The following is a 26,441-nucleotide window of genomic DNA, read 5'->3' as shown; positions in this document are numbered from 1 at the left end:
TACTTGTTTGCGCACTGACGGGGCCTCAGTGTAGCCTGGTGGAGCAGGGGTCTGACTTTTCGTTGAGGACCTGCACACCCTACCGTTGGTAGCAGAATTACTCCGCTCTCTGGTTTAGGGCTGTGGTTCTGTCTGCTCCTCCTGGGAGCCAAGTGTTTAAGAGGGGGTTTTGGTTTTGGGGTGCCTGGGTGTCTCCAGCGGTTGAGCATCCAACCCTTGATTTCAGCTCAGGCCATGATCTCAGGGTCCTGGGATTGAGGCGCCGGTCTGGCTCTGTGCTCAACGGGGAGTCTGCTTGAAACTCTCTCTCTCCCTTTCCCTCTCCCTCTGCCCCTCTCCCTGCTCTCTCTTTTCTATCAAATAAATAAATCTTAGAAAAAAAGAGGGGTTGTGGTTTTTAACATTGGGAATGAAACTTTAACTTAAACCCTGTTTTTTGGGACAGCATATACTTCCCATTTTCAGCAGGATCTTACATCCTAAGTCCAAATATTTTCTGGAAGTGTACTCTCTGGATGGTCACGAGGGTGAGGGAGTCTGGCTGCGTAAGCTGCTGATTCCCAGGGGAGGGGTTGTTGATTATAACTGATTCTTATAATGGCTATCAGTGGATCCCCTTTTGCCCTAGACCTTTACCAGTATGTAAGGGTAACTAATGACTTCAATTTCTGAGACTTTCCAGATTTTTGTAAGGGGAATCAGCTTGTTTCTTGTTGAATTTTCCTCCCAGCCAGCTTACATTTTAGCTTTTTCTATTTTTTTTAAAAGATTTTATTTATTTATTTATTTGAGAGAGAGAGAATGAGAGAGAGAGAGCACGAGAGGGAAGAGGGTCAGAGGGAGAAGCAGACTCCCCGCCGAGCAGGGAGCCCGATGCGGGACTCGATCCCGGGACTCCAGGATCATGACCTGAGCCGAAGGCAGTCGCTTAACCAACTGAGCCACCCAGGCGCCCGCTTTTTCTATTTTTTAACTCACTTTCTATTTGTCCTTTTAATTTCCCTCACCCCGAATTTTGTTGATGTCTCTCTTCTCCTGCCCTATCTTCTTCTACTCCCTTTATCACATATTCTTGACTTTTCAATTCCTCTGTTATTATAGTGGAGTTTCCAGAGAGATCAAGGTTAAGTTCATATTTAGCCATGTTTTAATTGGAATTCTTATTGCAGTAGGTCATGCATTTTATATTTTACTATTTTTAAATTGCTTTCCATGGTGCTGTACTGATTCACATTCCAGCCAGTAGTGGAGAATTTTTACTTCTTTAGATCCTCAGCAGCTTTGGATATTTTCTGAAATCTTTAATTTTGACCAATCTGTTGGGTGCAAAGTGCTACGTAATTGTTATTTTGATTAATGTTTCTCTGGCTACTGTTGTGGAAGTAGCTGTCGGATGATCATGAAGCCGGGCATGCTGGGGGAGGCTCCTGGGTAACTAACCGCCTTTGGCTTCACCACGCCCGTCAGTGAGCTCGGAGGAAGGGTCTAGCTTTCCTTTGCCCGTTTTGCTTCCATCCGTGGGCAGGGAGGAAGCCCACTTGCCAATCGCATGGGGGTTGCCCGCTCTTTAAGCCTCTGGTCTCTCTTTAAACATTCTTGCTAAGGTCGCCCTCGTGTGGGTCCACTGTCCAGCTGTGGGGATGGGGACCAGAGGAGCCACGTTTCCATCTCCTGCTCTGCTCCATTAGGCTCCGTGTCGTTTGTCTTTGAGGATAGCTCCATTCCATGACAGTGGCTCTTGACATCCTGTGTCAGTTCCATCGTTGTCCAGTTATGAGAGCAGGGCTGGACATCTTGCAGGGCTAAGAGGTTGCTTTTTGTGTGTGAATTGCTTGTTTATATTCTTTGCTCATACTTCTGTGAAGTTGTTTAAATGCCTTTGGACTTCATTTAACTTTTGCAAACATTTTAAACTTTGGTGTAATGAATCTTTCAGTCTTTCTTTCCCTTTACAATTCATGTTTCTTTTTTTTTCTTTTTTTAATTGAATTTAATTTTATTATGTTATGTTAGTCACCATACAAGGCATCATTAGTTTTTGATGTAGTGATCCAAGATTCAATATTCTGTGTTGCATGATTTTAATTGCATGTGTATCTTGCTTGCCAGACGCTTAACCCTCAGTCACAAGGATTAGGTCTTTTCATCTTTATTCCCCAAATCTAGCATGGGCTAATGCTCCTATGTCAAAAATTGTTCCGGAAATTTTGTCATAAGTTTATCCTAACTATGATTTCAGAAGGACTTTAAGGAAGAAATATGAAATTCATGTTTCCATGTGGTTTAGGAACTCTTTTCCTATTCCCAAATCATAGAAATTATTAGAAGAAAATATAAGATTCAACTTAAAGTTTTCTTTTCACTTTTAGCTATTGGATCCGTGGTGAATTTATTTTTGTATATGATTTGACGTAGGGACATAATTGTATGTCTTTTCCATATGGTGAGCCAGTTTCCCCAGAACCACTTGATTAATCATCTGTCCTTTCCCATGGATGCCACTTCTGTTGTGTTCACATACCCATTCACTAGGGAGTCATTGCTTGACTGGTGACAAGAATGGCTGAGAATAAAGCCCTAAAGATAAGAGCATTCAGAAATAGATTGACAAAATATTTGTACCTCTAAAGCTTGGGTTCTAGGGGTATCCTTCAACTCTTTGCTTGAACATCTCCTCTGGGTAGGTCTCCCTCACTGCATCCTCTCCACACAACCATTTCTGCCTACCAATGCGATGGTGGCACAAGGGAGAGAATTAGCAAATCTATTATTCTCTGTTGCATGATTTTAATTGCATGCGTATCTTGCTTGCCAGACGCTTAACCCTCAATCACAAGGATTAGGTCTTTTCATCTTTATTCCCCAAATCTAGCATGGGCTAATGCTCATATGTCAAAAATTGTTCCGGAAATTTTATCATAAGTTTATCCTAACTATGATTTCAGAAGGACTTTAAGGCTAATAGGGCATGAAATGAACAAAATTAAACTACATTTTGAATTCCTTTCTTTAATACTCAATTACAGAGATATTATGACATTCAATTACATATTTGATTTCATTTTTTTAGCACAGCTATAAATCATGAATGTTCAAAAGAAAGTGAATGTTAGTTAGAACAAACGTTAGTATACAAAAATGGATGCACAAATATGCTAGTCTTCTATGATACAGGCCATCTTAAAAAAAATGTGTTTATGTGTACATATACATGGCAATGGGCTAAGTTTGAAAATGGGATAAAATTTGGTTCCTTTCTGGTCATTAGCACAGAAAATTTAACGGATTTCAGCTACAATGTGTCAAACACACTCACACACCCACATCCTCTCCCCCACACATATACCCAAGTGAGGGAATTTTCCATTAAGTAAATTTGGAAAAATTAAAAATTTTCTGGTACAGAGCTTTTAAAAACCATCTCAAATAAGCTTCATCAAAATGTCTAATATTGACCTCACTGACAAGCACTCAGTGATAAAGTAGATTATCTTATTTATTGGGTGCTTTTTAATGGTCTGTTTCTCCCACTTAATTCATCACTGTAATTCCAACGTCCTCAAGAGTGCCTAGCAATGAATGCATATGCATATAGAAGCAAGTGCTCATAGCAAGGTATTATTAAAGATGAGAAAGATATAAATTGATCCAGAATGATAGTTATTTAGTCAACAAGAAATGTATTGAATGCATAGATGCTATAATCAGATAAAGCTAAGATTTCACTACTCTGGCGGCTAGGGATCAAGTGACACTTTTACACTGAAAATGAAATACTAGTTGAAGAGGGATTAAGCCCTTTGGAATTTGGGCAAGCCAAACCCAAGTCACTGAACTTTTTCAATTACAGATCCAATAAGCAGCTAGACACTGAATAGAATTGTGTCTGAAGACGTTGGTTCAGCCATGACTGTGTCATCATAGGATTTGGGCCAAGGAGACACAGTGTCCTCAATCATACAGTGGGTTCAGAAGACCTGTCCTGCCTTTTTACAGAACTGTTGTGAGAATCAGGTACAATTATGTATATGTATATATATTGTACAGTTGTACAATCAAGTACAGTTATGTGTATGTTTATCCTTATTCTTCAGTAATATTTATAAGCAGTATGTCCTTATTACAATCAACACTGAAACAAGAGTCTCTGTGGCGGGCATGGTGGTGGGCCACTTGGCTCTCCCTTGAAAGAGGAACTTGCTGATGAGTGGGTTATCTGACAGCCTTCCTCTGCAGCAGCTTCTGGATCTCCCCCAGCATCTGAAGGTTGTGTTTTCCCTGGGCGGTCTCTGGGAATGACTTACATGGTGTTGTGTGTACGAAGACCTAGTCATTTCTGCCTCACATGGGACTCTATCCTCTATGAGCAATCTTTGCTCTGGATCATACCAGCGAGCTGGCCAGGAGTCTCCCAGAGCTGCATCTCAGCTGGATGGTTTTCTTACCCCCATCTCCCTCCTTCTCTCTCTCCTCTCATAGGGGACCACGTCACAGCCCGAAGGCTCTCCCTGCCTAGTCTTATTGCTTCCCTTCACCCCTTATCTTTCTCAGGCATTACCTGTAACAAATGTTTGCACTTCTCACTCCTGTCTTGGGCATCTGAGTTCCAGAAGACCCAGCTAACATGGTCCCTCAAACCCTAATCATCTAAAAAACAACCCCGTCAATATTTTGAATTCTGTCTTTCTTTCCAGAGATTTTCATTATGGATAAGCATGGTGGGCTTTTTATTTTAAGATGGTTGATTTCTGCCTCCTTTTCCTCTCCCCATCATATCAGGCATTTATGAATAAAACATTTTGAAAAACATAAGCCTCATAAATGCCAGCCACCAGCTGATGCTCATCCGTTTTAACAACGCTAGTGCTTGAGGAGACTCAGACATTTCTTGAGCACACAGTGTTGAATGGTGAGAACAAGTGAATCAGAGGTCCCAGGCATCTCCCAATAGCTTTGTAGAGGGAGGCTCAGATTCTTCCTGCGCTAGAGCTGGGGCCTCTGCGGTCTTTTTCCACACCGGCCTGGGTCTGCCCAAGTCCAGCCACCATACTGCCTTCAGCTCTGAGCAGTACGCTCCTTAGTAGCCAAGCCGCAGTTTGGACACGCTCACCTCTTGGTCCCTATGTTACCCTGTGCAGGTGCACTGGAAGGGAGGCTCAGTGGGGTATCTGGAGCTCTCACTGACAAAGAGCTTCTTCATCTAAGGCTCCTGACCTGACTTAGAGGCATAATTTCCCACTGATCTTGAGAAAGCTGAGCCTGGACGGTTTTCCGGTTGGTAGGTAGACTCTCAGAGTTCCTCTCAGAGCAGTCCGTGGCTGCTATTTTAGATGAGATAATCCTGAGCAAGGTTCCCATTGTCATCTCTCCCCTTCTAAATCTATTTTCATTTTACTTCTGCCTTAAAGCTACTCTTCTGTAAATATTCCGTAAATTTCATGTATAGACTTTGGTAACATTTGAAGTCATTTTGTAGATTGATTTCAACCAGAACTCTCTCTCTCTCTCTCTCTCTCTCTTTTTTAAACGTACTCCACTAAAGAGTTTATTTATTTATATTTTTCAATGCGGGGAAATCTGTTTTCAAATGGTGTCTCTCTCTTTAATTCAGCTTTTCAACCTGATGGTAAAATTCCACAGGGAAATGTACCTGGGAAGGTGTGCTTGGATGGAGCCAGGCAAAATGCGTAAAGATGGGGGCTCCCTTCTTACATCGGGTGAGACCAGTAACCTCTTTGAGCCTCTTATTCCTCATTTGTATTGTAAAATAGTAATAAAATAATATCCTCTTAGCTTTAGGAGGGGACAGTATCAGGGGGCGTGCAATGTTCCTTCAAAGTGGCACTAATCTGAGGACACTTCTCTTCCTTTGAAGGGAAGTCCATAATTGGAATTAAAAAAAAATTACTTTCTCTCAGACTTAGGCTTACTCCCTTACTACGAATCTGCTAATTCCGTTTGTCTTAAAGCCACTCCAAACAGAGTCCTGGAGACTGGGCCCATGGCCCTTTCACCCCTGGAGTAAAAGCGTTTTGATTTCTGTCTTATGGGTGATATTTGCAAACACTCTCCTTTTCTGCTACATTCCTTCTCTACGGTTGAGTTTCCAGGATTACAAATAAAATAGAGCTTACATTCACCAACGTCTTCAGCATAAGGAATCTCAAAAACATTGTACCTTCACAAGGTCCTACCGCTTCTGAAATGAAGGCAGGACCAGGTCCTATAAAGAGCATAGATTCGGGAGTCTCACATAGATTTGTCCCGTGCTAGCTGCAAACATCTAAGCAAAGCTTCTCCTCACCTTTATTTCTCACCTGGAAGCATGGCGACCACGTTTATGGTTTTCTCTTTAGAAGATATTTTTTAAAAGCCTGCTTTTATTTTTGCTTCTTATCAATATTTCTTCTGTGGTTTGAACTTTCAAAACCGAGATCGATTTTCCAATTTCCATTATAGAAGGTTTTCCTTTTCTCTGAAGTCAAAGAAGTGATCCCTCGAAGCCACAGAAAAATCGTCTTTTCAAATAAATGAAAAGTGGGTAGAGGTCTTGGATCCAGTGAACTGCAGAGAAAACCAAACTCCCGACTACCAAGGTGAGACGCACCTGCTGAGGGGGAGGGGCTGAGTCAGGTAGCATTGCTCCCTGTGGATTCCGGTTTTGTCTTTCCCATCAATTAGTACGATGGGGAAATACTTGTAGTGTTCAATGATGTCTTCCACTGAATTAAACTTCTGAAACACAGAAAAGAAAGTTAATGAAAATTTAAATATCTTTTTTGTCAGTGGGTTAAAGCACAGAAAAAGATGCTTCATTTTCCTTAGGGAAGAAGTTAACTCACTTAACATTGTTTTTTTTTTTTTTTTTTTTTTCCGAATTGTGAAGGTGTGTCAGAAAGTGATTTTAAAAAAAGAAAGTGGAAAGCCAGCTCTTGAAGAATGAGTGATATAAATATTAAGTTAACATGGGAGAGTAAGGTGGTTGGGGAGACCAAAAGTGAGCAGGTCAGGGCTCGGCCTTCACTGAGTGAATTGGTGGGAAGGCCTGCAGCGAGCTCCGCTCCCGGAAACCCCTGTGTTCCAGGGAGTCCTGGGGTCATCAGAAGGAACAGAGCCGGCCACAAGGTGCTGGCAGTTCTTAACCAATGTCATTTCCTTCCCTGGGTTTCTTGTGAAATAATGAGGTGACAGCAGATCTTTACTTTGATGTTTCTGGAGATGCACAGATGAAGGGCCGTGGCGATTGGATGGACGGTGAGATTATTTCAAGTTTGGGGAATCAGGACATGCTTTGCCGAAGATGCAGACTCAAAACGGGCTATACCTTCTGGGTGATTCTAGATAAGGGACAAGGGGGTTTAAGGATTCTAAAAGCATGAACAAAGGCAGGTGTTGAGGACACGAGGGTCCAGATGGTGATTCTGATGAGCTGAGTTTGGATGTGTCCTCAAAGGAAATCCTGCAGGGTGAGTAGGAAGAGCTCACTCAGCTTGCCTCGCGCACTTTAAGACAATGTTGATCCTCCTCGGCCTCAGCCCTGGGAGGTGAGCAGGGCAGGGGGAATGGCCTTCATGGAAGAGCTACGGAAACTGCAGCTCAGAGACATGGCCTGACCTGCTTGGAGGTCACACAGCCAGGGGGCCACAACCAGGAATGCAACCTGGTTTTTCTGGACAGGAGGCTTCTGCTCTTTCCCTTCTACAACGTGCCTACGGCTTATGACCCTGGGTTCCAACAGACTAGGAGAGAGGACACAGCCTGAAGGGAGGGAGCCCTGGCAGGGAAGCCTTTGATGCTCCTCTAGTGTGAATCCTCCCTCTGCCCAGTGCGTCCCAGCACAGACATAGTTGCAGGCCTTCAGGATCTCCAACAGGGAATGGAATTGTCACGGTGCCTGGCCTCGTGCAGATTACATTCTGGTTGGGACAGACAGAAAATAACTTCCTCTACAAAGAGGTAATTTCATTTAGGGATAACGTGCTCTGAAGTTAATTAACTTGGAACTCAAGAACATCACCAGGCTACCCACGGACCTTCCCTTGGGGCTGCATGTGGCTACTGGGAGGGAACTCCTTTTCCTCAGGGGAGCCCTGAGTTGAAAAGCTAGAGACCTGTAACCGCCATGGTGGAGGGTCTGAAGACAAAGGGGCCACTGGAGGAGGGTGGGAAGGCAAAGAGGCACCACACTGGGGAAAAGACTCAGGGAAAGGGTCAGGGAATGACTAATCTCCTGACATGGACCAGTCCTTGGATCCGCTCCATTTCTGCCCATCCTGAAGACTGAGTCCACAAGCTTCCCCCTTGTTCCCACCCAAGCTCATCTGACATGGGTTCTGTCTTTTCACACTAAAACAGACCTGCTTGAGTCTGTGACTTGCCCCTCTGCACCTGTTACTAGATCTGGTTTCAAGGAGATAACCTGTCTGTCCACCCCTAATAGGTATATGGTAAATACTAGTTCCTACCTGATGCTAAGGTATGGTGGTTTCCCTTTTGTGCCATGCGGAAAGCAAGTGCTGTGTTAGAGAAGTCGTACGTGAAGGGCCTTTGGGGACCAAGTGCCTGAGTTCTGAACTAGGCTCTCCCACTCAGTAGCTGTGTGACCTTTGGCAGGTTTCTCACACTCTCTGTTTCAGTTTCTCTATCTATGAACACGATGGTAAGTATTATCAGGACCCACCTCTGAGGGCGCTTGTGAGGATTAATTGAATTGACATATACTCAACATTTAGAAGACAGCTTGGTATACGGTGAGTGCTCAATAAATGTCTCATTACCATGACCTCATCCCTTTTGGCTTTGCCAAGAACAAAGAGCAATGAAATCACTGGAGAAGTTTATAGATGATCATTGTACACCTTCAGGAAGGCTTTTTTTTTTTTTTTTGTATTTCATTTCCAGTTATAAACTAAGAACAGAGTTTTCTTTCTCTTTTTCCATACTTGACAAAACTAAAAGTGAGTAATGAAAAGAAACTTCTCACGTGGAACTCTTCTGCAAAATTGGCTAACCCACGTGGCACAGAGGAAAGCCTCTTCGGTGATCTTCATCTTCAGAAGGAAAATGCATGATTCCTCTTCTCATTCCTGTTATCTTCAGGATGGTCTTGAAATAATGGGTTCAGTATTAACTGTTGTAATAACTACTGCATGGATGCCATTTTACAGGAAATTGTAATTTTAATAAGTGGTAGGAAGCAAGTGAGGCAGGAGCGATAAATCATTACTGTCATTTCTGATTATGCCCTTCTAGTGATAGGCCCACAAATGATATATTATTACCCTAAAGACTTTTAAAAAATATTATAATGAAGCTCTTAGTTTCATATTAAATGATTTTTCCAGGAGGGCAGCAAATGTCATCCGAATATTAGATCTTAAAATTTCTTTAAACCTTTTGCGTTTGCCCTAAATACCAATGGTAGGCAATGATTTGCTTGCCAGAAGGGTAAAGAAATCTGTCTGGGTGCATGCATAGGAGTGAAAGAAGAGAAGAGAGAAGTGGGCAGGGGAAGTGAGAAGCGGTGAGCTCGTGGGTTCATTGTTTATCTCTGCTCACTAGTCTTTAACATTTATTAAGTGAATGTTTATCATAATTTTCGGTCACTTATCATACCATTTGCAGGACAAGGAAAGGTCTGATGATGGAAATTGCTCCTTTCTAATGAGGTTTCAGAGAAACGTTGACACACGTGGTTTCTGAACTCGGACTCAGGTTAATGCCTGGCAGCAGGTGAATCTCTGCGGGTTACTAATGGCAGGTGCTTCTCGTGCCAGGGCTGGTGTTCTAGCAGCTGCTAAATATTTCCAGTCTCACCCCTGCTCAGGTGCATGCATCGATAGGCACAGATGAGCAGGGTAGTCCCTGGACGGCAGGGACTCTGTGTCCCCAGAATGGAGCATGAAGTCTAGCATAGTGTAGGCGTAAAATGAATGCTTGACCAATAACTTGGCCAAAGACGTTTCTGATGTTTGAAGCCACCAAGTTTGTGGTGCTTTGTTATAGGCCCCAGGGAATGAAGACACTGGGTCTTTCCTAAATCTGAATTCAGACATGAGTTTCTAGCCACGTGGCTAACAGGATGACCCAAATACCTAAATATGCAGCAAAACGGACCTTCCCAGGCTTATTCTTGGCAGATGTGGGTGGGTTTGCTCGCCTTCTCTGCCTGGGGAGGTGTTGGCATGCTCGCCTTCCAGGGGCCTCATCCAGACATCCCCTGCCACCCCCATGTTCTGGGGTAGCTGCCCCCTCACTTGTGCCTGGGTGCACAAACCCAATGCAGAGGCTCTCGGGAATCATTTCCGATGGAAACCCATCCTCACTAAGCACCTGTCTCTGTGTGTCTGAGCCTCTATGACTGTATTTACCTCACCTCATCTGATAGGTGTCGTTGCTTTGGATGTGTGGTTAAATTTCTCAAGTTTGCAAGGCAGCCAAAAAGCCCCACAAAATCAAAATTATCCTTGACAGCTCTATATCTCATTACCTTTCTCCTGCAGCGTCAAACTAAGACGCTATTTCTTTATTCAAGCCCCAGATGAAGTAGCTGGCGCTGGCTTGCACTCAGCAGAGCCTTACTGTAAATTCTCTCTCCCTTTTGTAAACCTGGGAGCATCTTCCCTAGCCAAGCGGGCACTCGCATGCCTGGTGAGGGGCAGGAGGGAGCTGAGAGCAAGCTACACTGTCCCAGCTGTGCACCAGCACCTGGCTCGTAGGCAGGAAAATATACAGTTGTGAAGTGTAATTTCTCACCCAGTGCCTGGTGCATAGTAAGCGTCGCGAAAGCGTTAACTCTCTTTCACCCCACGTTCTGGACGGTTTTCATGCAGGCTGGTGATTGTTCGCATTTGGTCATGATGTTATCCGAGACCATATGAATATTTTTGCAGAATGAAAAATGAAGCCCAGCCTTGCTCTGTACCTGATGTTACTGGGGTCCTGTTACTTAACAGTTACTTAATTTGTGTCTCAGTGTCACTGTTAGTTGGAAATTTGGTGGCACCGAAGCTGCAGGGTTGCTAGGAAGGATGAAATCGATCAAGTTAATTAGTAATTGTTAACTGCGAAGGACAGGTCCTGTGCACAGCAAACACGCAAGTGTTAAATAGGAAAAAGGAGACTTGCTTGGGGGGATAATGCGTGGGAGGAGAAAACTCCGGAATATCCAAAAAGGGTTTTCTTAAAATAGGCATTTGAATCCTTAAGGGGTCCTTGGTGACGATAATTAGAGCAGCTCACCTGGAAGCTGATGGTCTATATCTTGGCTGTCACAGATGGCAAGTGCTTCCCTCTTGAGGCGGGGAACTGGCTGACGATCTGATTAAACGCTATTGGGATGCCATCCCAGAGTAAGAGTCGCTGTCTCCTCTTTTATGAGAAGACCAAAGTGTGGCATGCAGCGGGGGAAAAGCTGTGACCTCTTTAGGGTTGTGTCCTTGCTGGTAAAAGGGGCTCCATAATGCATCCTTCCCTGAGGTTTTTTGAGGTCCAGGTCAGGGAGCAAATGACACAGCATTTTGCAGAAGCTCCGTGTGTCAGGGTGCATGATTTCCACTTGCTGTGTATCCTGAGCATTTAGAAGTCATATACAACTTTTTTAAAGAACAGGAGCTGGAAGAAGCTAGAAAGGATAGAGGGGGACTGAGCCGGAACTGTACCCGTTATTACAGTGACTCAGGAATAAAAATGAAAATATAATAACTCACATTTACCATGGGCTTGCTAAGTCTCAGGCTGGCTCGGAGTACGTTACGTTTGTTACATCACTAATCCTCATCACAAAGAGGAAAATTGGCTACTTCCCTTTAGCTTTGCTATCATCCTCTCTTGGTATGGCTGCATTTAGCAGATTTATGTATTAATCTATGTATCTACTCATGCTCTCATTTATGGCCAGACTTTCCCAGGCTCTCACAAAGGCCAGTGCCGACCACACCTCTCCAGCCATGAGCGATTCTCTGAAGGGGTTCGGGGTCAGACACTGGGTTTAAGCTGGAGTCTCCACGCGGCAGCTGTTGGGATTCTCACATACGCACCTACCCGATGCGCTGTGGCAGCCCTGGCCATGTTCTTCATTTTAATCTCTACTGAAGAACATTGAGGTCTGGAGATGCTAAATGAGAATTACTGAATTAGAGAAGTCCAGACAAGAAAAGAATATTACATTTGACGAAACTAAAGCCCAGAGACGTTAAGTGACTGGCCTGAGCTCACATACTTAGTAAATGGTGATGCAGAACTTGACCCCTACCCTTCCCTTCCAACACGCCTTCCTACTTTCCTTTCAAGAAGAGTTGAAGGAGTAGCTTCTCCTCACCCTCTCACTTTCTACTTGTGTGTCTCTAGCCATTTACGTAACTTTCTGACCCTCAGTTTCCCTATATCTAAGGTTGGAGCAATTGTTATGGGAAGGCGTAATTGAGGGTTCATGTGAGGTGATGCAGAGAGACCAGGCCTACCATAAGCACATTCAGTGAAAATCAGTTTCCTTCCTCCTTTGTCTTTATGCAGTTGTTCATGAATGCCTTAACTGATGGATTCTCTCACCTAGCTGACTATCAGCAGCTCTGTACTGAGGATGGGCATGCTCAACATGGCACTGAATGCTGTACTTGAGCTCACATTCAATTTGGAGACACAAACCTAAGGGTTCCTAATGCCAGCAGGTGTGGTGAGGAAAGCGTGCCGTGGGAGTTTGGCGTGGGGGCAGGGAAGGAATGTGGTGTTAACACTAGCTGGGGCTTCAGGGGAGACCTCCCGGGAGGCAGAACTTCAATGTTGTCCCGCAGAATGACTTTCCTTTAATGGGCAGAGCCACGTGGAGGGTACATGGAATGGTCAGGATTGGCTGGGGCTCATGAGCTGAAGCGTGAGGTGGGCAGGGATGCTTGTAGAAGGGGCTGGAAGGGAATTAGTCTCCACCTCTAGGGCGGCGCTCTTTTCTCCTCCCCCAGGAGTCATGGGGATAAGACAGATGACTTGGCCAGCATTCCCCGCCCCGCCCCGCCCGCAACATCTCCCCTTGTTGCCTTTGGTCTGGAAAAGGGAAGCTGACAGGTTATACCCACCTCATCTCCCCTCAGTCCTGTCCCCAGGGCAAACTGCTGATTCTTCTCCAGGAAACGGATTTTCACATTGTAGACTTTGTTCCCATAAAACACCACCAGCACGTAGGGTTCTGCCCTGGATTTCGTGGAGCAGTCTCGGACCAAGAAAGTGCCGTCCTGAAGCAGAAGGAAGAAAGGTCTTGTCTCAGGCATGCCAGCCTCCCAAGCCTGCCAGTGTTGGCCGTAGTGACACTTGTGTGTGCCACGTTCCCACATGGCTTGCTAGTTGGCAAAGCAGTTCTTCGTGCAGTTTAATTCAGTGAGTATTTGAGGGTCAGCATTTGTAAGGGTTCTTGTTACTTTCTAAAGAGTGTACCAGTCAGATCAGGACATCCCCTTCTCCCAAATCTTCCACCATCCCCCACTGGCCTCAATGTCATGCCTACAACCATAGCATGATGTTCGTGGGTAAATGCTCCAGCCTGTCTTGGGGTTTTGTTTCCTGCATCCTGGCTCCAGCCAAGTCCCTATTTCCTACCGTCCTGCTTCTGGGCTCTCAGCTTTCACACAGGCCACCTCATCTGCGGGGAGTAGCCCTCCACCGCCCCTCCTGGGGGTGCTACCTTCACCTGCCCATGGTCGCATATATCCTATTCTGCCTGGTGCTCGGGTGTTATTCTAGAGTCAGTGGGAGCCACTGCAGGCTTTAGCAGGAGAGGCTTTTAGCATAATACATGGAGACTCTGAGTGGGGAGGTGTTAATATAGGGCTAGGGTCCCCCCAGAAAACATGGGGCTTCAGTCATTGATAGCAGCATGAGCAGACATGGGGGGAGGGGCTAACATAGCCTCCTGTGAGGGGAAGGCGGGTGCAGGGGAAGAAAGAGGAGACAGAAGAGGGATTAAGAAGGAAACCCAGAAGCTTCAGTGTGACAGGGGCCAGGAGAGGAGATGGAGGGTTTCAACAGTGTGGGATGACTTGAGGGCTGTGAAGAGGCAGGCTGCAGGCATCAGGCCCACCCTGGGGAATAGCTCGCTGGAGGTCTGGTCATAAACGCCTAGGAAGTGGAGTGATTGTCCTGGATTCTCCTAAATAGAAACACACCTGCAAGGATGGTTGTGTGGCTACATTGTCTTTTATATGATGAAAATACTGAAAAATCTGTAACTGTAATTGCATAGATTCTTGTATAGACGGTTGTAAATGATCTATTAGAATAGATCTAATTAGATGTGTGCAGGACTTACTATTTTTTACAGATTGATATTATATATAATAATTTATGTTTATAATTAATTGTTACATATACTTATCTCCATATAGACTGTATATCTGTGTATCTATATATAACTCTTGTGCATAACTAATATTTATAGTTATAGATATAGATAATGGTTATAATACAATAATACTATAAATATATTAAGTTTATAAATAACACTAAGAAACTGTAGTGACATGATAATTCTGGTAGCTAAGGTTTATTGAGACTTGTTCTCAAGATGCTAAGCATTTTGGAGGCGCCTGGGTGGCTCACTTGGTCAAGCGTTTGCCTTTGGCTCAGGTCATGATCTCAGGGTCCTGGAATCGAGCCCCTCATGAGGCTCCCTGCTGAATGGGGAGTCTGCTTCTCCCCCCACCCCTCCCTCCTGCTTGTGCTCTCTCTCTCTCTCTCTCTCTCTCTCACATAAATAAATACAATCTTTAAAAAAAGATGCTAAGCATTTTACACACATTATTTCATGTGATGTTTACATAAAATTTGAGAAATTATTGTATCCCCATTTTACAGGTAAGGGAAGTAGGGTCTAATTGCTTAAGTGAATCCACTAACGCATCACGGCTAGTTAGTAGATTACCTAAAAGTCAAGCCCAAGTTCTTGCCCTTTAAATATATCAGTCTCTGAGTACATAAAGTGGGATTAAGGAATTTTCTGGAACTCGTTCTACCTAAAACATTCAGCCATAATTGACGCCCTAGGATTCAAGCACAGAACATTGCCCGAGATCAGAAAGGGAGAGGACACCAAGACACGGAACCAATTTTTGGATTCATCATCTTAACCTCTGCAGTGAGTTTGTCATCACGAATCTGGGCGATCCTGCAATTTAAATGAAATTATCTTTCCTTAATTGGAAACATGGTTTGACACAACTGAGACAAACAGAATAGGAAAAGATGAAGTCATGCCACTGAGATGCTGTTTCATCAGTGCTTTTGTGGGAGGGGACAGAAACAGGCACAGAGAGTGGTGGCAAAAGGAGCCTCTACTGAGTGCCCAAATGTTGCTGGAAGGACACTGTGGGATATATACATTGCTCTGGAATTCTAGCACCATCCCCACAGCGGCTCCGGGAAGCAGGTCTGCTAAGAGTAATTTCTGTGTTGGCAGACGGGCTCAGAGAGTGCAGTGGCTCATTGGGTACTGATTAACCAGGAGTAGGAGGCACGGTTGGAGCTGGTACTGTACTCCCCCATCTACAAGGAGAGGTCTGCTCGGGTGGGGTTCCCCGGGGAGGGGGCAGGAAGGGTCCTGTCGGCAAGGCATCAGCTAGCCACCTGAGGCTCCCCACTGGAACGTAAAGAACTGTGATGGCTACTAGAGCAGTTGTGGTTTTGTAAAAAGAGCCCTGATCTTGAATATAGGTTCTGCCACTTTTCCCACTTTTCCTCTTTATGACCGAGACCTTGATTTAGCCTCAGGTTCCTCATCTAGAGAATGAGATCGTTGCATTGACTTCTATCTAATATGCTCAAGATCCTTTGTTAGCAACTGTATTAATTTCCTCCTGCTGCTGGAACAAGTCACCATGAACTTCGCAGACTAAAACGCAGATTTATTCTCCTGTGGTTCTGGAGACTGAGTTCTGATATGGGTTTGACTGGGCTAAAATCAAGGGGTCACAGGGCTGGGTTCCTTCCAGAGGCCCTTGGGAAGAATGCATTTCCTTGCCTTTTTTGGCTTCTAGAGGCTGCCAGGGGTCCTTGACTTATGGCCCCCATGTCTGACTGACGTTCCTGCCTTCCTCTTATAAGGATTCTTGTGATTACATTGAATCCACTCAGATAATACAAGATACTGTCCCCATCTCAAGATTCTTAATTTAATCACATATGCAAAGCCCTTTTCCCAAGTAAGGTGGTATATTCACAAGGTCTGGGGTTTAGGATGTGGGCTTCTTGTCAGGGGGCATTATCCAATTTACCCTAGAAACTTACATATAATTTGTCTTATTTAATTTTACAGTATCAATTCTGAGAGCTACATTTTATTAAAATTTATTGGGGACCTATCATTTATCCACCCGTTTACTAATTAACTCACTCATCCATTTTTGTATCTCTTCATTCAACAATAAACATCGCACTTGTTAGTTGAGGAGAGGTTTTGATGCTCCAACAGTCTTGAGAACCTTTCTACCACTTCTGAGAGATTTCTCACAGCCTAGTAGAGCTCTCTGCTCATCGACGAGTAGTTATTTAATAACTGTTTGCTGTTTGTGATGGTGGTTCTAGTAGTCATTTGATCTGATCCCAAGTATTTCACTTCTTTTCTCCTTCTGGTCAGATGGTAGGTTTGTCCTTCCCCACGCCCTGGGGACTTAGGCCTGGCCATGTGAATCGCTTCGGCCAATGAAATGTGAGCAGAGATGAGTGTTACTTTCGAGAGCATGTGGTAAGAGCCAGTGTGTGACTGGAGTGAGCACACATGGAGACGGGGTCTCCACCAGCACCCAAACCTTTCTAGCCCATGGAGCGCAAGCAAGAAAGTTTTGCTATGCTAAGCAACTGAGATCTTGCGGTAGTTACTACAGAAACCTATCATACCCTGACTATGACAGCGTTCATGATCCCTGCACCTTTCCTGAAGACAGGAGAGATGAAGACCTGCCCGTACTGTATGCAGACCTTTAATAATGAGATGACCTTGGAGGAAAGCAGAAGGAAGGCATCTTCCATGGTGACCTCCATTCAGACCTCAGCTTCCACATATGATCTCCAAAATAGTTCCTTAGGGTTGATTTTACTGTGTTCATTTAATCAATAAAGAAACCTAAACTTAAAGATATTTTTAATTCAATTAACCATCATTAGTTTCAGATGTAGGGTTCAGTAATTCATCAGTTGCGTATAACACCCAGTGCTCATCACAACACATGCCCTCCTTAAAGATATTTTGGAAGAAGAGCAAGTCCCATGACTCATAGTGACACAGCCAAGTCCCCCTTTTAATGACAACCTCCTGAGCACTGAGAGATACAGGCTGGTGCGTCAAAGCACACTGCTCTGTACGTGCTGGGGGACCCATGGGCAGAAAACCGTAAGACAGCTGCAGACAGGGTGACATGGGCCCTCTAGAAGGCGTTACCTTGTTCTCCTTCCTTAATGCCTCTTCTACTGCCTTGCGGCTTTGTTCTCCGATGTACCAGTCACTCTGCTGGACATCCTGCGGTGCAGGTAAATGATGAAAATTTTAGGATCAAAAAGAAGTGCTAACTTTAATCAATTAATTAACTAAAGTATGCTTTTGTTCTACTAGGGTCACACCACAGTTTGATTGATAGCAAATACGCAGTACAAAAATTCCATCCCTGGATCTGGAAATGGACACAGGAAAAGCAACTGCAGCTTAGGGATTATAGGAAACTGGCATGACAGAGTCCGTCTGTCACTGAAAGTAACCAGAAATTTCACTCCCATCTGTTAAGAAAGGCCCATTGGCACCATGCTCAAAATGGGTAATAAACCTTCTATCTACCAGTGCTTTCTGAATCTGCACCTGCTGAAGCTATGGTGGGAGGTGTATTGTTTGTGAAGCCAGCGTGGCCCTAATCCTTGCAAAACCAGCAGGGGAGGTGCAGATCGAGAGCATCTTTATAGCTCTTGCGTCAAATCACATGTGGTGGAACTGGGATTCGAACCCTGGTCTATCTGGCTTTCTCCCTGATACCCTGTTATACCAATTGATTTATTTTGATGATAAAATCCACCATAACAGAAGAAAGGGCAGTCAGGGAGATGTACCATGAATCTGCAATTCCTTTACTGGATTCCAAGGATGATACCATTAAACAGTCCTTTGCATGAGTCCAACCTCTCCAAGGCCATTCTTCATTCATTATCCAGTCCACCCCCATAATAATCCTGTGAGGTTTGCACGTCAGGACAGTGCAGGCTCAGGGAGTCAGCATCTGTCACAGGACTGGCAAGAGCTAGGTATGGGACAGCAGGTCTTTGTTCTCTCCGTCTGAGTCTCTGGTCTTCCCAGCACATACCTGATCCTTCTAGCAATGGGTACACCACCAGTCATATGTGAGTGCCATTGGGAGAGGCATGAGCTAGCTCCAGCCTAAGTCTGCAACCTCGCTGGCTGCAGTCTGAGGACATGGGTCCGGCCAGGCAGATGTGCTTGCTGTTCTCTGGACATGCATAGCTTCAAGGCTTGGCATGAGCTAGCCCTGCTGCCTAGAAACCCCCTCACACCTCACCCTTTCCTCCCTCCTGGCTCTGCTACTCTCTTCCCATCCAGTTGGGGATCAAAGTCATCTCTTATTTAACACCCCCCTTGGAATAAATTCCTCTACCTAGTCCCTAACCCCTTGGGAAGGTCCAGAGGCAGGACCAGCTCTGCTCTCTTCCTGCAAAGCCACGTAACAGGCTCCAGAAACAAAGGGGCCTTAGAGCCCCATCCCCCTCAGAAGTGGGAGCTTTCAGAGCTCAGAGCGATCTGCTGCTTCTGGAGGGTCTCTCAGATAGTCTAGGGGCTTGGCTGGGCTCAGTCATCGTGCATTTCAGCAATTCTGACTTTATTTACTTGTTCAAACTGGAAGACACTTAGAGATTTTATAGTCCTGTGTTTCTCCAGGTATAGTCATGAGTGCCAGCAGGTGAGTTTAGGTGGTACTCAGATACAGCATTAAATCCTGAATTACCTGGGGGGTGGGGAAGTAGCTCCCTTTCAGTTCTCTTGTCTAGTCCTTTGAATAATTCAAGAGGAATGTTTCATTTTTGTTCTAGTATGTCCTTAATAACTCTCTGGCATTTCTAATCTCTCCTGCAATCCTTATGCTGAGAGCCATTAGTGAATGGTGGGATCTTGCTACAATTTAATGGCCTTGTTTTGTTTGAGCCTAAGCAACTTAAAAATGTGGTAAAACAGACACAACACAAGATTTACCATTTAAGCCATTTTAAGTGTATAATGCAGTGACGTTGAGTACATTTTCATGGTTTTGCAACCATCACCACTGTCCATCTCCAAAACTTTTGTCATCATCTCAAACTGAAATTATATCTATAAAATCCCTGCATGAGCATTTGGATTGTTTCCACGTCTTGGCATTATTGTGAAAAATGCTGCTATGAACATGGGTGTACAAATAACCTGTCTGAGTCCCTGCCTTCAATTCTTTGGGGCATATATGCTCAGAAGTGGATTGTTGCCATTAGTTTTAAGGTTACTTCCTATCTATGGCATGTAATACTGGCTTTCTCTTTATAACAGTGGTACAAAGTGAAAAAAGGAGTCAAAGAATATTAATAAGTAAACATTATTATTGATAGTACATGGGTAGGTCACAGATCGTAAGGTGCATTGAAATTGTTGACATCAGGGAACTCCTGATCTAGTGCAAGCCTCTCCCATGCCTGTAAGGGATCCAGGCTCTGGGAGGGGCGTGACTTTGGAGAGACACCTGGTTAGAACTCAGGGATTTCTGTGCTCATGAAGAAGATGACAGAGGAAAAGGAATCCAGGTACATAAAAAGGAACAATAACAGAAGTATGTGCAAAAGTTTCCTAAAGTCTAACTTGAGAGTATGTGACCTCTTTTAGAATTAAGGTAGAAATTAATATAAGGACAGCAAAAGACTTTCAGGATACCACAGGGATTATAAGACTGGACCAGAGATATCTTATATGCTCTGCTTCTGCTTAAAACGCTTTGCAAGCTCCATAGCAGGACCCCACGCATAGGAGGATATGGAATGGAGACCCAGAAGAAGCATATTCCTCTGTGCCTTATAGTGAAAGACTTTAATAATCAACGTTATAAGGTAATGGAGGGAAGGGCATCGAAACTACAAAGAAAGTTTTGACACCCACCCTCCCCCATAGTAAATGTAAGTGCAACATGATCCAAGAAGATCATAGGGATGGTGAATATTTTAGAAAGAGACCAGGAAATAGATGAAGGACAAACAAGAGTACATCTGTTATCCACTAGCATCTCTCCCTGCTCTATGTCTCCTCTGAGGCAGAGACCATATCCTCTAGCATGTTTTGTGGCATGTAAAAGTGCTCAATAAATAGCTGTTGGACTGTTCAAATGAAGGGAGTATGTGATAGGTGGATCTTTTATTGGCAAAAGATTTGCCGTATATAAATCCTTGCTAGTCCTGAAAGATTATTGAACAGCTAGTGAATATAAAACACAGGCCTTGATATATCTATTTTTTTGATTAATTAATGCCACTTGGAGAATCTGAGAATATGCAAATTAAAGACTGGTAAAAGACCTATACAAGATATAGCAAAACACTGTAAAGTGTATTAAAAACCAGTAATGTATAACCAGAAGGGGAAAAAATAAAGCCAATCATGGTGATCTCCTTCTAAGCATTGTTCAACAAAGCTCTCTGTCGATGCTAAGTTCATCTAGAAAGACACTGAAGAGAAGTATTTGTTTTACCTTTGCATCAGACCTCGTAGGGAAAGGTTTTCTCCAGCTTGTGTTTTTATGGTGAAGCAAATTTTCCTGAGAGCTGAAGCGGGCTGGAGACTGACATCTCTGAGGAGGATGAAACTGCATGCTTTCTTTATGATCTGGGGAAAAGGAAATTCACATATAAATATGATTTTGTTACTGTTTCAGATTACCTCCCTCCAACAAGGAGCTGGAACTCATCACTCCTTCCTATGTCTGGGGCAACCTTCTTGGTCTACACTACTGTCATCTCATTCTGGACAAGCAATCTCCTCTGGATTGTTCTCTTGCTTCATCTTTTGCCCCTTTCTCTCTCTCTAGGGCATCTGGAGTAATCTTAACAAAATGTAATTCTGACTTTGTTATTCCACCTGGTGAAAATCCTTCCATGGTTTCCTTTATACCTGAAAGAAAATCCAAATGTTTTACTTCTGTCAGTAAGGCCTGGAATAATCTTACCTATCCATCCATCCATCCCATCCCACATCGTCTGCTCTGTTCTGGTCATAATGAACCCTGTTCAGTTTCTTAAACAAGCTAAGCTTGTTCTCAACTCAGAACACACTACTTTTATGACTTGAAAGAATAACTTTTTGTTTTAATGGAATATCACTTTTTTTAACCTAAAAGAATGACTAACAGATAAATTATGGTTATTCAGACTTGGGCAGTTGGCAGATATTTTATTAAAAATGAACCAAGTAAGCCTGTCACTTTATGGAAAACAACTGGCAGTATTTGTTGCCAGTTATAAAATTAGATTTTTCTAGTGCAAACTAGAATTTGGAAAAGCTTGTACCTACCACCATTACATAACAACACACTTTTCTGATGAGACTGGTGGTGTTATTTGCAAATGTAATTAAAAAATATTATAAAATGTGTTAACATTGGAAAGATCTGCTCAGGTCTGTGAATAATATTCCAAGTGACGAATGCGTGACATTACAAAATCATGCCTGGTTAGAAGATTCTTTAAAAGAATAAGATAGACCAATGGACTTCAAAGTAACAGAATACAAAAAGTTCATTGAAAGGGTTTAGTGTTCACATGGAACCTAAACCTTGAGATACTACCGCTTGTCAAGTTTTGACATGGTGTTTTCTCTTTATATTCAATGAAAATAGCATATTTTCACTGCACGTCATTCTCATAAACACTAATAAAGGATGAAATCAAGGCCACAAGGAAGGAATGAAGTGTTAGGAGAAATACTAAGCAAAGATATTTGTAAATATGTTAGTAATTTTAAGCAAGGATTAACTGTATAAAAATCATAAAGCCTTGAGAGTATGAAAACAATATCAAAGTAGAATACTGGACAGTAATAATATAACATGGAAGAAAGGCGATTAGTATAAAGCCAGAACTATAAGCTAGAGAGTCTTAATTCAGTCTAAAAATATAACTAAAATTATGGGCCTAGTTAGTAGCTGAGTAAGAACTTTGAAAGAGTGAGATACTTTTGACAGTATACTTTGAAACGCAATACTGATAGCAAATATTTACATGCTAGTTACTGTAGCATTTAGGTTTTATGTTTTTATTCTGCTTCTTGTCATAAAAAAGCTGAATTTTTCTCTAAGTTTACTAAGAAGAACAGAGTAACATTTTACATTCTATTTTAATGGTTTCAAGGATTGTGGCTTTTAATGTGGAGCCTAAGAAGGTTTGTTATAGGGAATGACGTGTATGAAAACGTTTGTTGGAAAATGTTTGTTTGCTTGAAGTTTAAATCACATTCATCATAGTAAGTTAACTTCACCCACCAATTTATGACCTTAAAAATAGGAATTATGCTAAAGACATCTCTGATTTTCAAATTTTATAAGTAAAGGAGCTTAATTTTCAAATAGTGCAGAATCCATATCATCAGAATTAGGGCATTCTGAGTTTCTTCTATTGCTTGGGAAGAGGCTATGAACCTCAGATTTTTAAAATTCAAGCATGCTTTTATTTAAAATGTTAAAGGTCATGAATGGGTGAATAGAATTGGAATGTATAACTTCCAAGGGGGAGAAAGAGAGGGGAATTAGGAGATGAACCCACTATCTGTCAGGAAAAGAAATAGTCCAAAAAAGTAGGGCAAAGAGGAGTCACAGAATAATGTAAAAACTGATCTAAAATATTAGTAATCACAATAAATGTCAAAAGTTTAAGCTAAGCCTTGAAAAATTAGGTGCAGACTAGTTTAAAAATTCCAGTTTTGTGCAAATATAATGACACCTAAATATAATGACAAAGTGATCACTTAGGGAGGATGGAGGCAAATCCTAACCAAAAAGCTAAAAGAGCTCTTGTAGTATTTCCAAAAATACTTTAAAAACTTTATTTTAAATTAGAGTGAAGTGGTACATAGAGACTTATTACTGAAATGGCCATCGCTATCTTTTCAACATGGATCGAAAGTGTAAGAGTGTACTGGAGAAAAGAAAATAACCATTATCAGCATTTTCTATCACTTGGTTTGTGTAGTTTACATAATAGTGTTCAGTGATTATGAATTTTTCATTATATTGTGGCAACTGATTTATTATATTTCAACTCTGAGTGCCTTGCTTGAATATTTAAAAAGTCTGACTTGAAAAAGAGCATTTGGGAACAGCTATATGCATTTGTAGTCTATGCAGAGAATGAGTTAAATGGAACAAAACAACAAACAGAACAACTTTGCTGTGCTGTTTTCCCCTGAAGGCCCTTTGGATCTTTGTTTAATGAGTGAATGAAATTCTGAGCATATAATCCACTATAAATATTTAACTGATTTTGTTCTAGAATAATGGCAGCTGATCTTTGGAAATTATATATATATTACATAGTATAATATATGTTATATATACAAACATTTATACGTATGCAGATACACATATATACATATATATATATATATATATATTTTACATGAAACTGCATTTTAGTTTTATAACCCCATGAAATAGGACTCTCCTACTTGGAGAACAGAGGGCCACGTTGATGAAGAGATTGACACAGAGTAAGCAGAAGAACATTGTGGGGAGGACACTGTGTAGGTGGTCAATAAAATTTGAGGCAGGGCAGCCTAATAAAAAAGGCATGGGTTGTAGAATCATATTGATACCAATAATTACTAATATTTCAAAATTCTTCTGTATATAAAGCTGTTAGCGTGGTGTTTGACCTGTCCTGATCCCTCAAAAAACACCACTGCTTATGTTGTTAATATTATAAGAGAAACACAGTTTTAGACTTTTCTTTTGTAAGTTATATAAAAGCATTTTATTTGAAGCAGGTATCCATACATATATATTGGTAAATTTGAAGTTACTCTTACATGCAATTTAAAAATTAATTTTATAAGATAAGAGCCATATCTTTTAAAGAATATTTATAAAATGCTGATAGAAAAAGAAAACGTCAGAAAACAAAAATTTAAGACAAAAAGCACATAGATCATCTACAATCCCAAGCTTAGAGATTAATGTTATGATTTTGGAGTAGAGCCAAACCTTTCTGGACCATCTTCCAATATATCAAAACAGTTTATTTTTTGGTCCTGATACCCATTTGCTTAGGCTCTGTGATGTGGTGAGGAAACATGTATTTGGTTGTAGTCAGTTAACAGCTGCTCCAAAACCTTTGGAATTGTCATAGGCAATTAAAACATGGTCTTATCAGAACAACAACAACAACAACAACAACAACAAAAACCTTGGGAATTTCCTAAGTGATAAGAATGACACAGTTACTTTAATATTTATAACAAGCCCCTTGCAACCACACCTGAGTTTATGTTAATGAGGTGACTTTCTGAAAGTGCCTAGGGATGGTTGACAGGTAAATCAGCCATGTGCCTGGAGGGTTGGAACTTTTAGTCCCACCCCCTTGACCTAGGGAAGAAGAGAGGGGCTGGAGGTTGAATCAGTCACCAGTGACCAGTGATTTCATCAATCCTGCTTATGTAATGAAGCCTCTCCAAAACCCCAAAGGATGGGGTTCAGAGAGCTTCTAAGTTGGTGAACCAGAATGCTTCCACATGCCATTATACAGGGCCCCAAACTCCATGAGGACAGAAGCCCCTTTGTTCAGGATGTTGCCCTATGAATCCTTTCCATCTGGCTGTGGCTGAGTTGTGTTCTTTTACAATCAAATGCTAATCCAGCAAGAAAAATGTTTCTGTGAGTTCTGTGAGCCATTCTGGCAAATTAATTGAATCTAGGGAGGGGTTCGTTGGAATCTTGGATCTATAGCTGGTTGATCAGAAGCCCAAGTGACATATGCTTGGCATCTGGCATGGGCTGGTGGGGCACAATCTTGTGGGATTGAACACTTTACCTGTGGGATCTAATGAACTCATGTAGTGTCAGAATAGAGTTGAACTGTAGGTCACCCAGCTGGTGTCGAGAATTGCCTGGTGATGTGGACCCCCCCGCCCCCGACTTTAGAATTGTTGGGTATAGAATTCTCCGACTCCTAATAGCTTAGCTTGAATTCATTAATTAGGGAATTGAGCCAAGTCTGTTTATCAAGTAGTAGCTGAACTATAAAAAATAAGCATTTCCCAAATTCCTTTCTCATTTGTAGAATAAGGATAATATCCCCATTGACAGAGGTGTAGATTTCACTATTCTGCATGAAGAGTGCTGACTTCTTCTGCTCAGGCATTCCAATTAAAACCAGTAAGCCTTAGAGAGTCTGCTAGACTGAAAACTGAGTGCTGGGATTGTGTGGTTCTCTATGTATCTAGTTTCTGCCATTCCCTGGTGATCCAGAAATGAATTTTCACCTAGTAGAATGAACACCTGCTCAGTAAGCCGATGGCGGAGCGAGGCAGGTGCGAAAGCACTGATTAGCTGAAGGGCGGGGCTGTCTCTGTTCTGTCTTCCTAGGGCCCAGCCTGATTCTGTATACAACCCATGTGCTTTGTGGATGTTTGATGACTGAAAGAGGAATGAATCAGTGGTGTTTGAAGGCTCTGGAAACATTTCCCCTGTCCATTCTGGGCTGTTTCCTTCATCAACTGTTTCTCGGACACGAGCGGAGAACAGTCTGCAAGAGCTCAGTACAGATGATATACTCCTGGTCCTGGGGTGCTTGGCTGGACTCATGTCTGTGAAGGCCATCCGCTTCACTAACATGGCTGTTCCAATCTTGAATTGCTCTTCATTTTTCACTTGTGTATGGTTTCGTCTTTCAAATTAAGACTTTGGAATTCTCTCTACGCAGATTCTGCTTCCCTGCAGCATATTCTCACAACCCTCACTCAGCTCCTAGACTTTCGCCCCTGGATGCTGCAAGTCTTTTTATCTTCCTACACCTAGTCTGGCCTCCAGGACTACTGTTTCTGCCATTTGATTCTTAGGGATTCAGCCCATCCCATTAATCACAGCTCTTTTAACTGCCTTCCTTCAAAGAAGGAAGTCCTCTCTTGGGAAACGCCTTTTTTTAATTAAAGATTTTATTTATTTGAGAGAGAGAGAGTGAGAGAAAGAGAGAGCACGAGAGAGGGGAGGGTCAGAGGGAGAAGCAGACTCCCCACTGAGCAGGGAGCCCGATGTGGGACTTGATCGTGGGGCTCTGAGATCATGACCTGAGCCGAAGGCAGTTGCTTAACCGACTGAGCCACCCGGGCGCCCCTCTTGGGAAAGTCTTACTAGCAATGCGCACACATCGTGGGAACTAAGCTTTCCAAATTGGTTTTTCAGTCT

The 26,441-nt window shown here is 42.7% G+C and overlaps 1 protein-coding gene across 2 annotated transcripts in view; it reads right to left on the bottom strand.

Moving 5' to 3' along the window:
• Window positions 1-2,993: 2,993 nt before the first annotated feature.
• The window catches only part of CLNK (cytokine dependent hematopoietic cell linker), a 160,767-nt gene continuing 137,319 nt past the window's right edge, over window positions 2,994-26,441 (bottom strand). For both annotated transcript variants that reach the window (XM_028089168.1, XM_028089173.1), the window contains 4 exons: window positions 20,742-20,875; window positions 17,420-17,497; window positions 13,071-13,226; window positions 2,994-6,735 (listed from right to left, as the gene is read on the bottom strand). In XM_028089168.1, the coding sequence (XP_027944969.1) occupies window positions 6,589-6,735; window positions 13,071-13,226; window positions 17,420-17,497; window positions 20,742-20,875 (515 nt within the window). In that variant the 3' untranslated portion in view covers window positions 2,994-6,588. The remainder of the gene's footprint in view (window positions 6,736-13,070; window positions 13,227-17,419; window positions 17,498-20,741; window positions 20,876-26,441) is intronic.

Source organism: Eumetopias jubatus, unplaced genomic scaffold (genome assembly GCF_037043125.1).
Source record: "Eumetopias jubatus isolate StellerSeaLion01/CBP00866 unplaced genomic scaffold, mEumJub1_p1.0 scaffold_2, whole genome shotgun sequence".
Lineage (NCBI taxonomy): Eukaryota > Metazoa > Chordata > Mammalia > Carnivora > Otariidae > Eumetopias > Eumetopias jubatus.
Note: the sequence above shows the minus strand (reverse complement) of the source record. Positions and strands in the feature narration are given on the sequence as shown.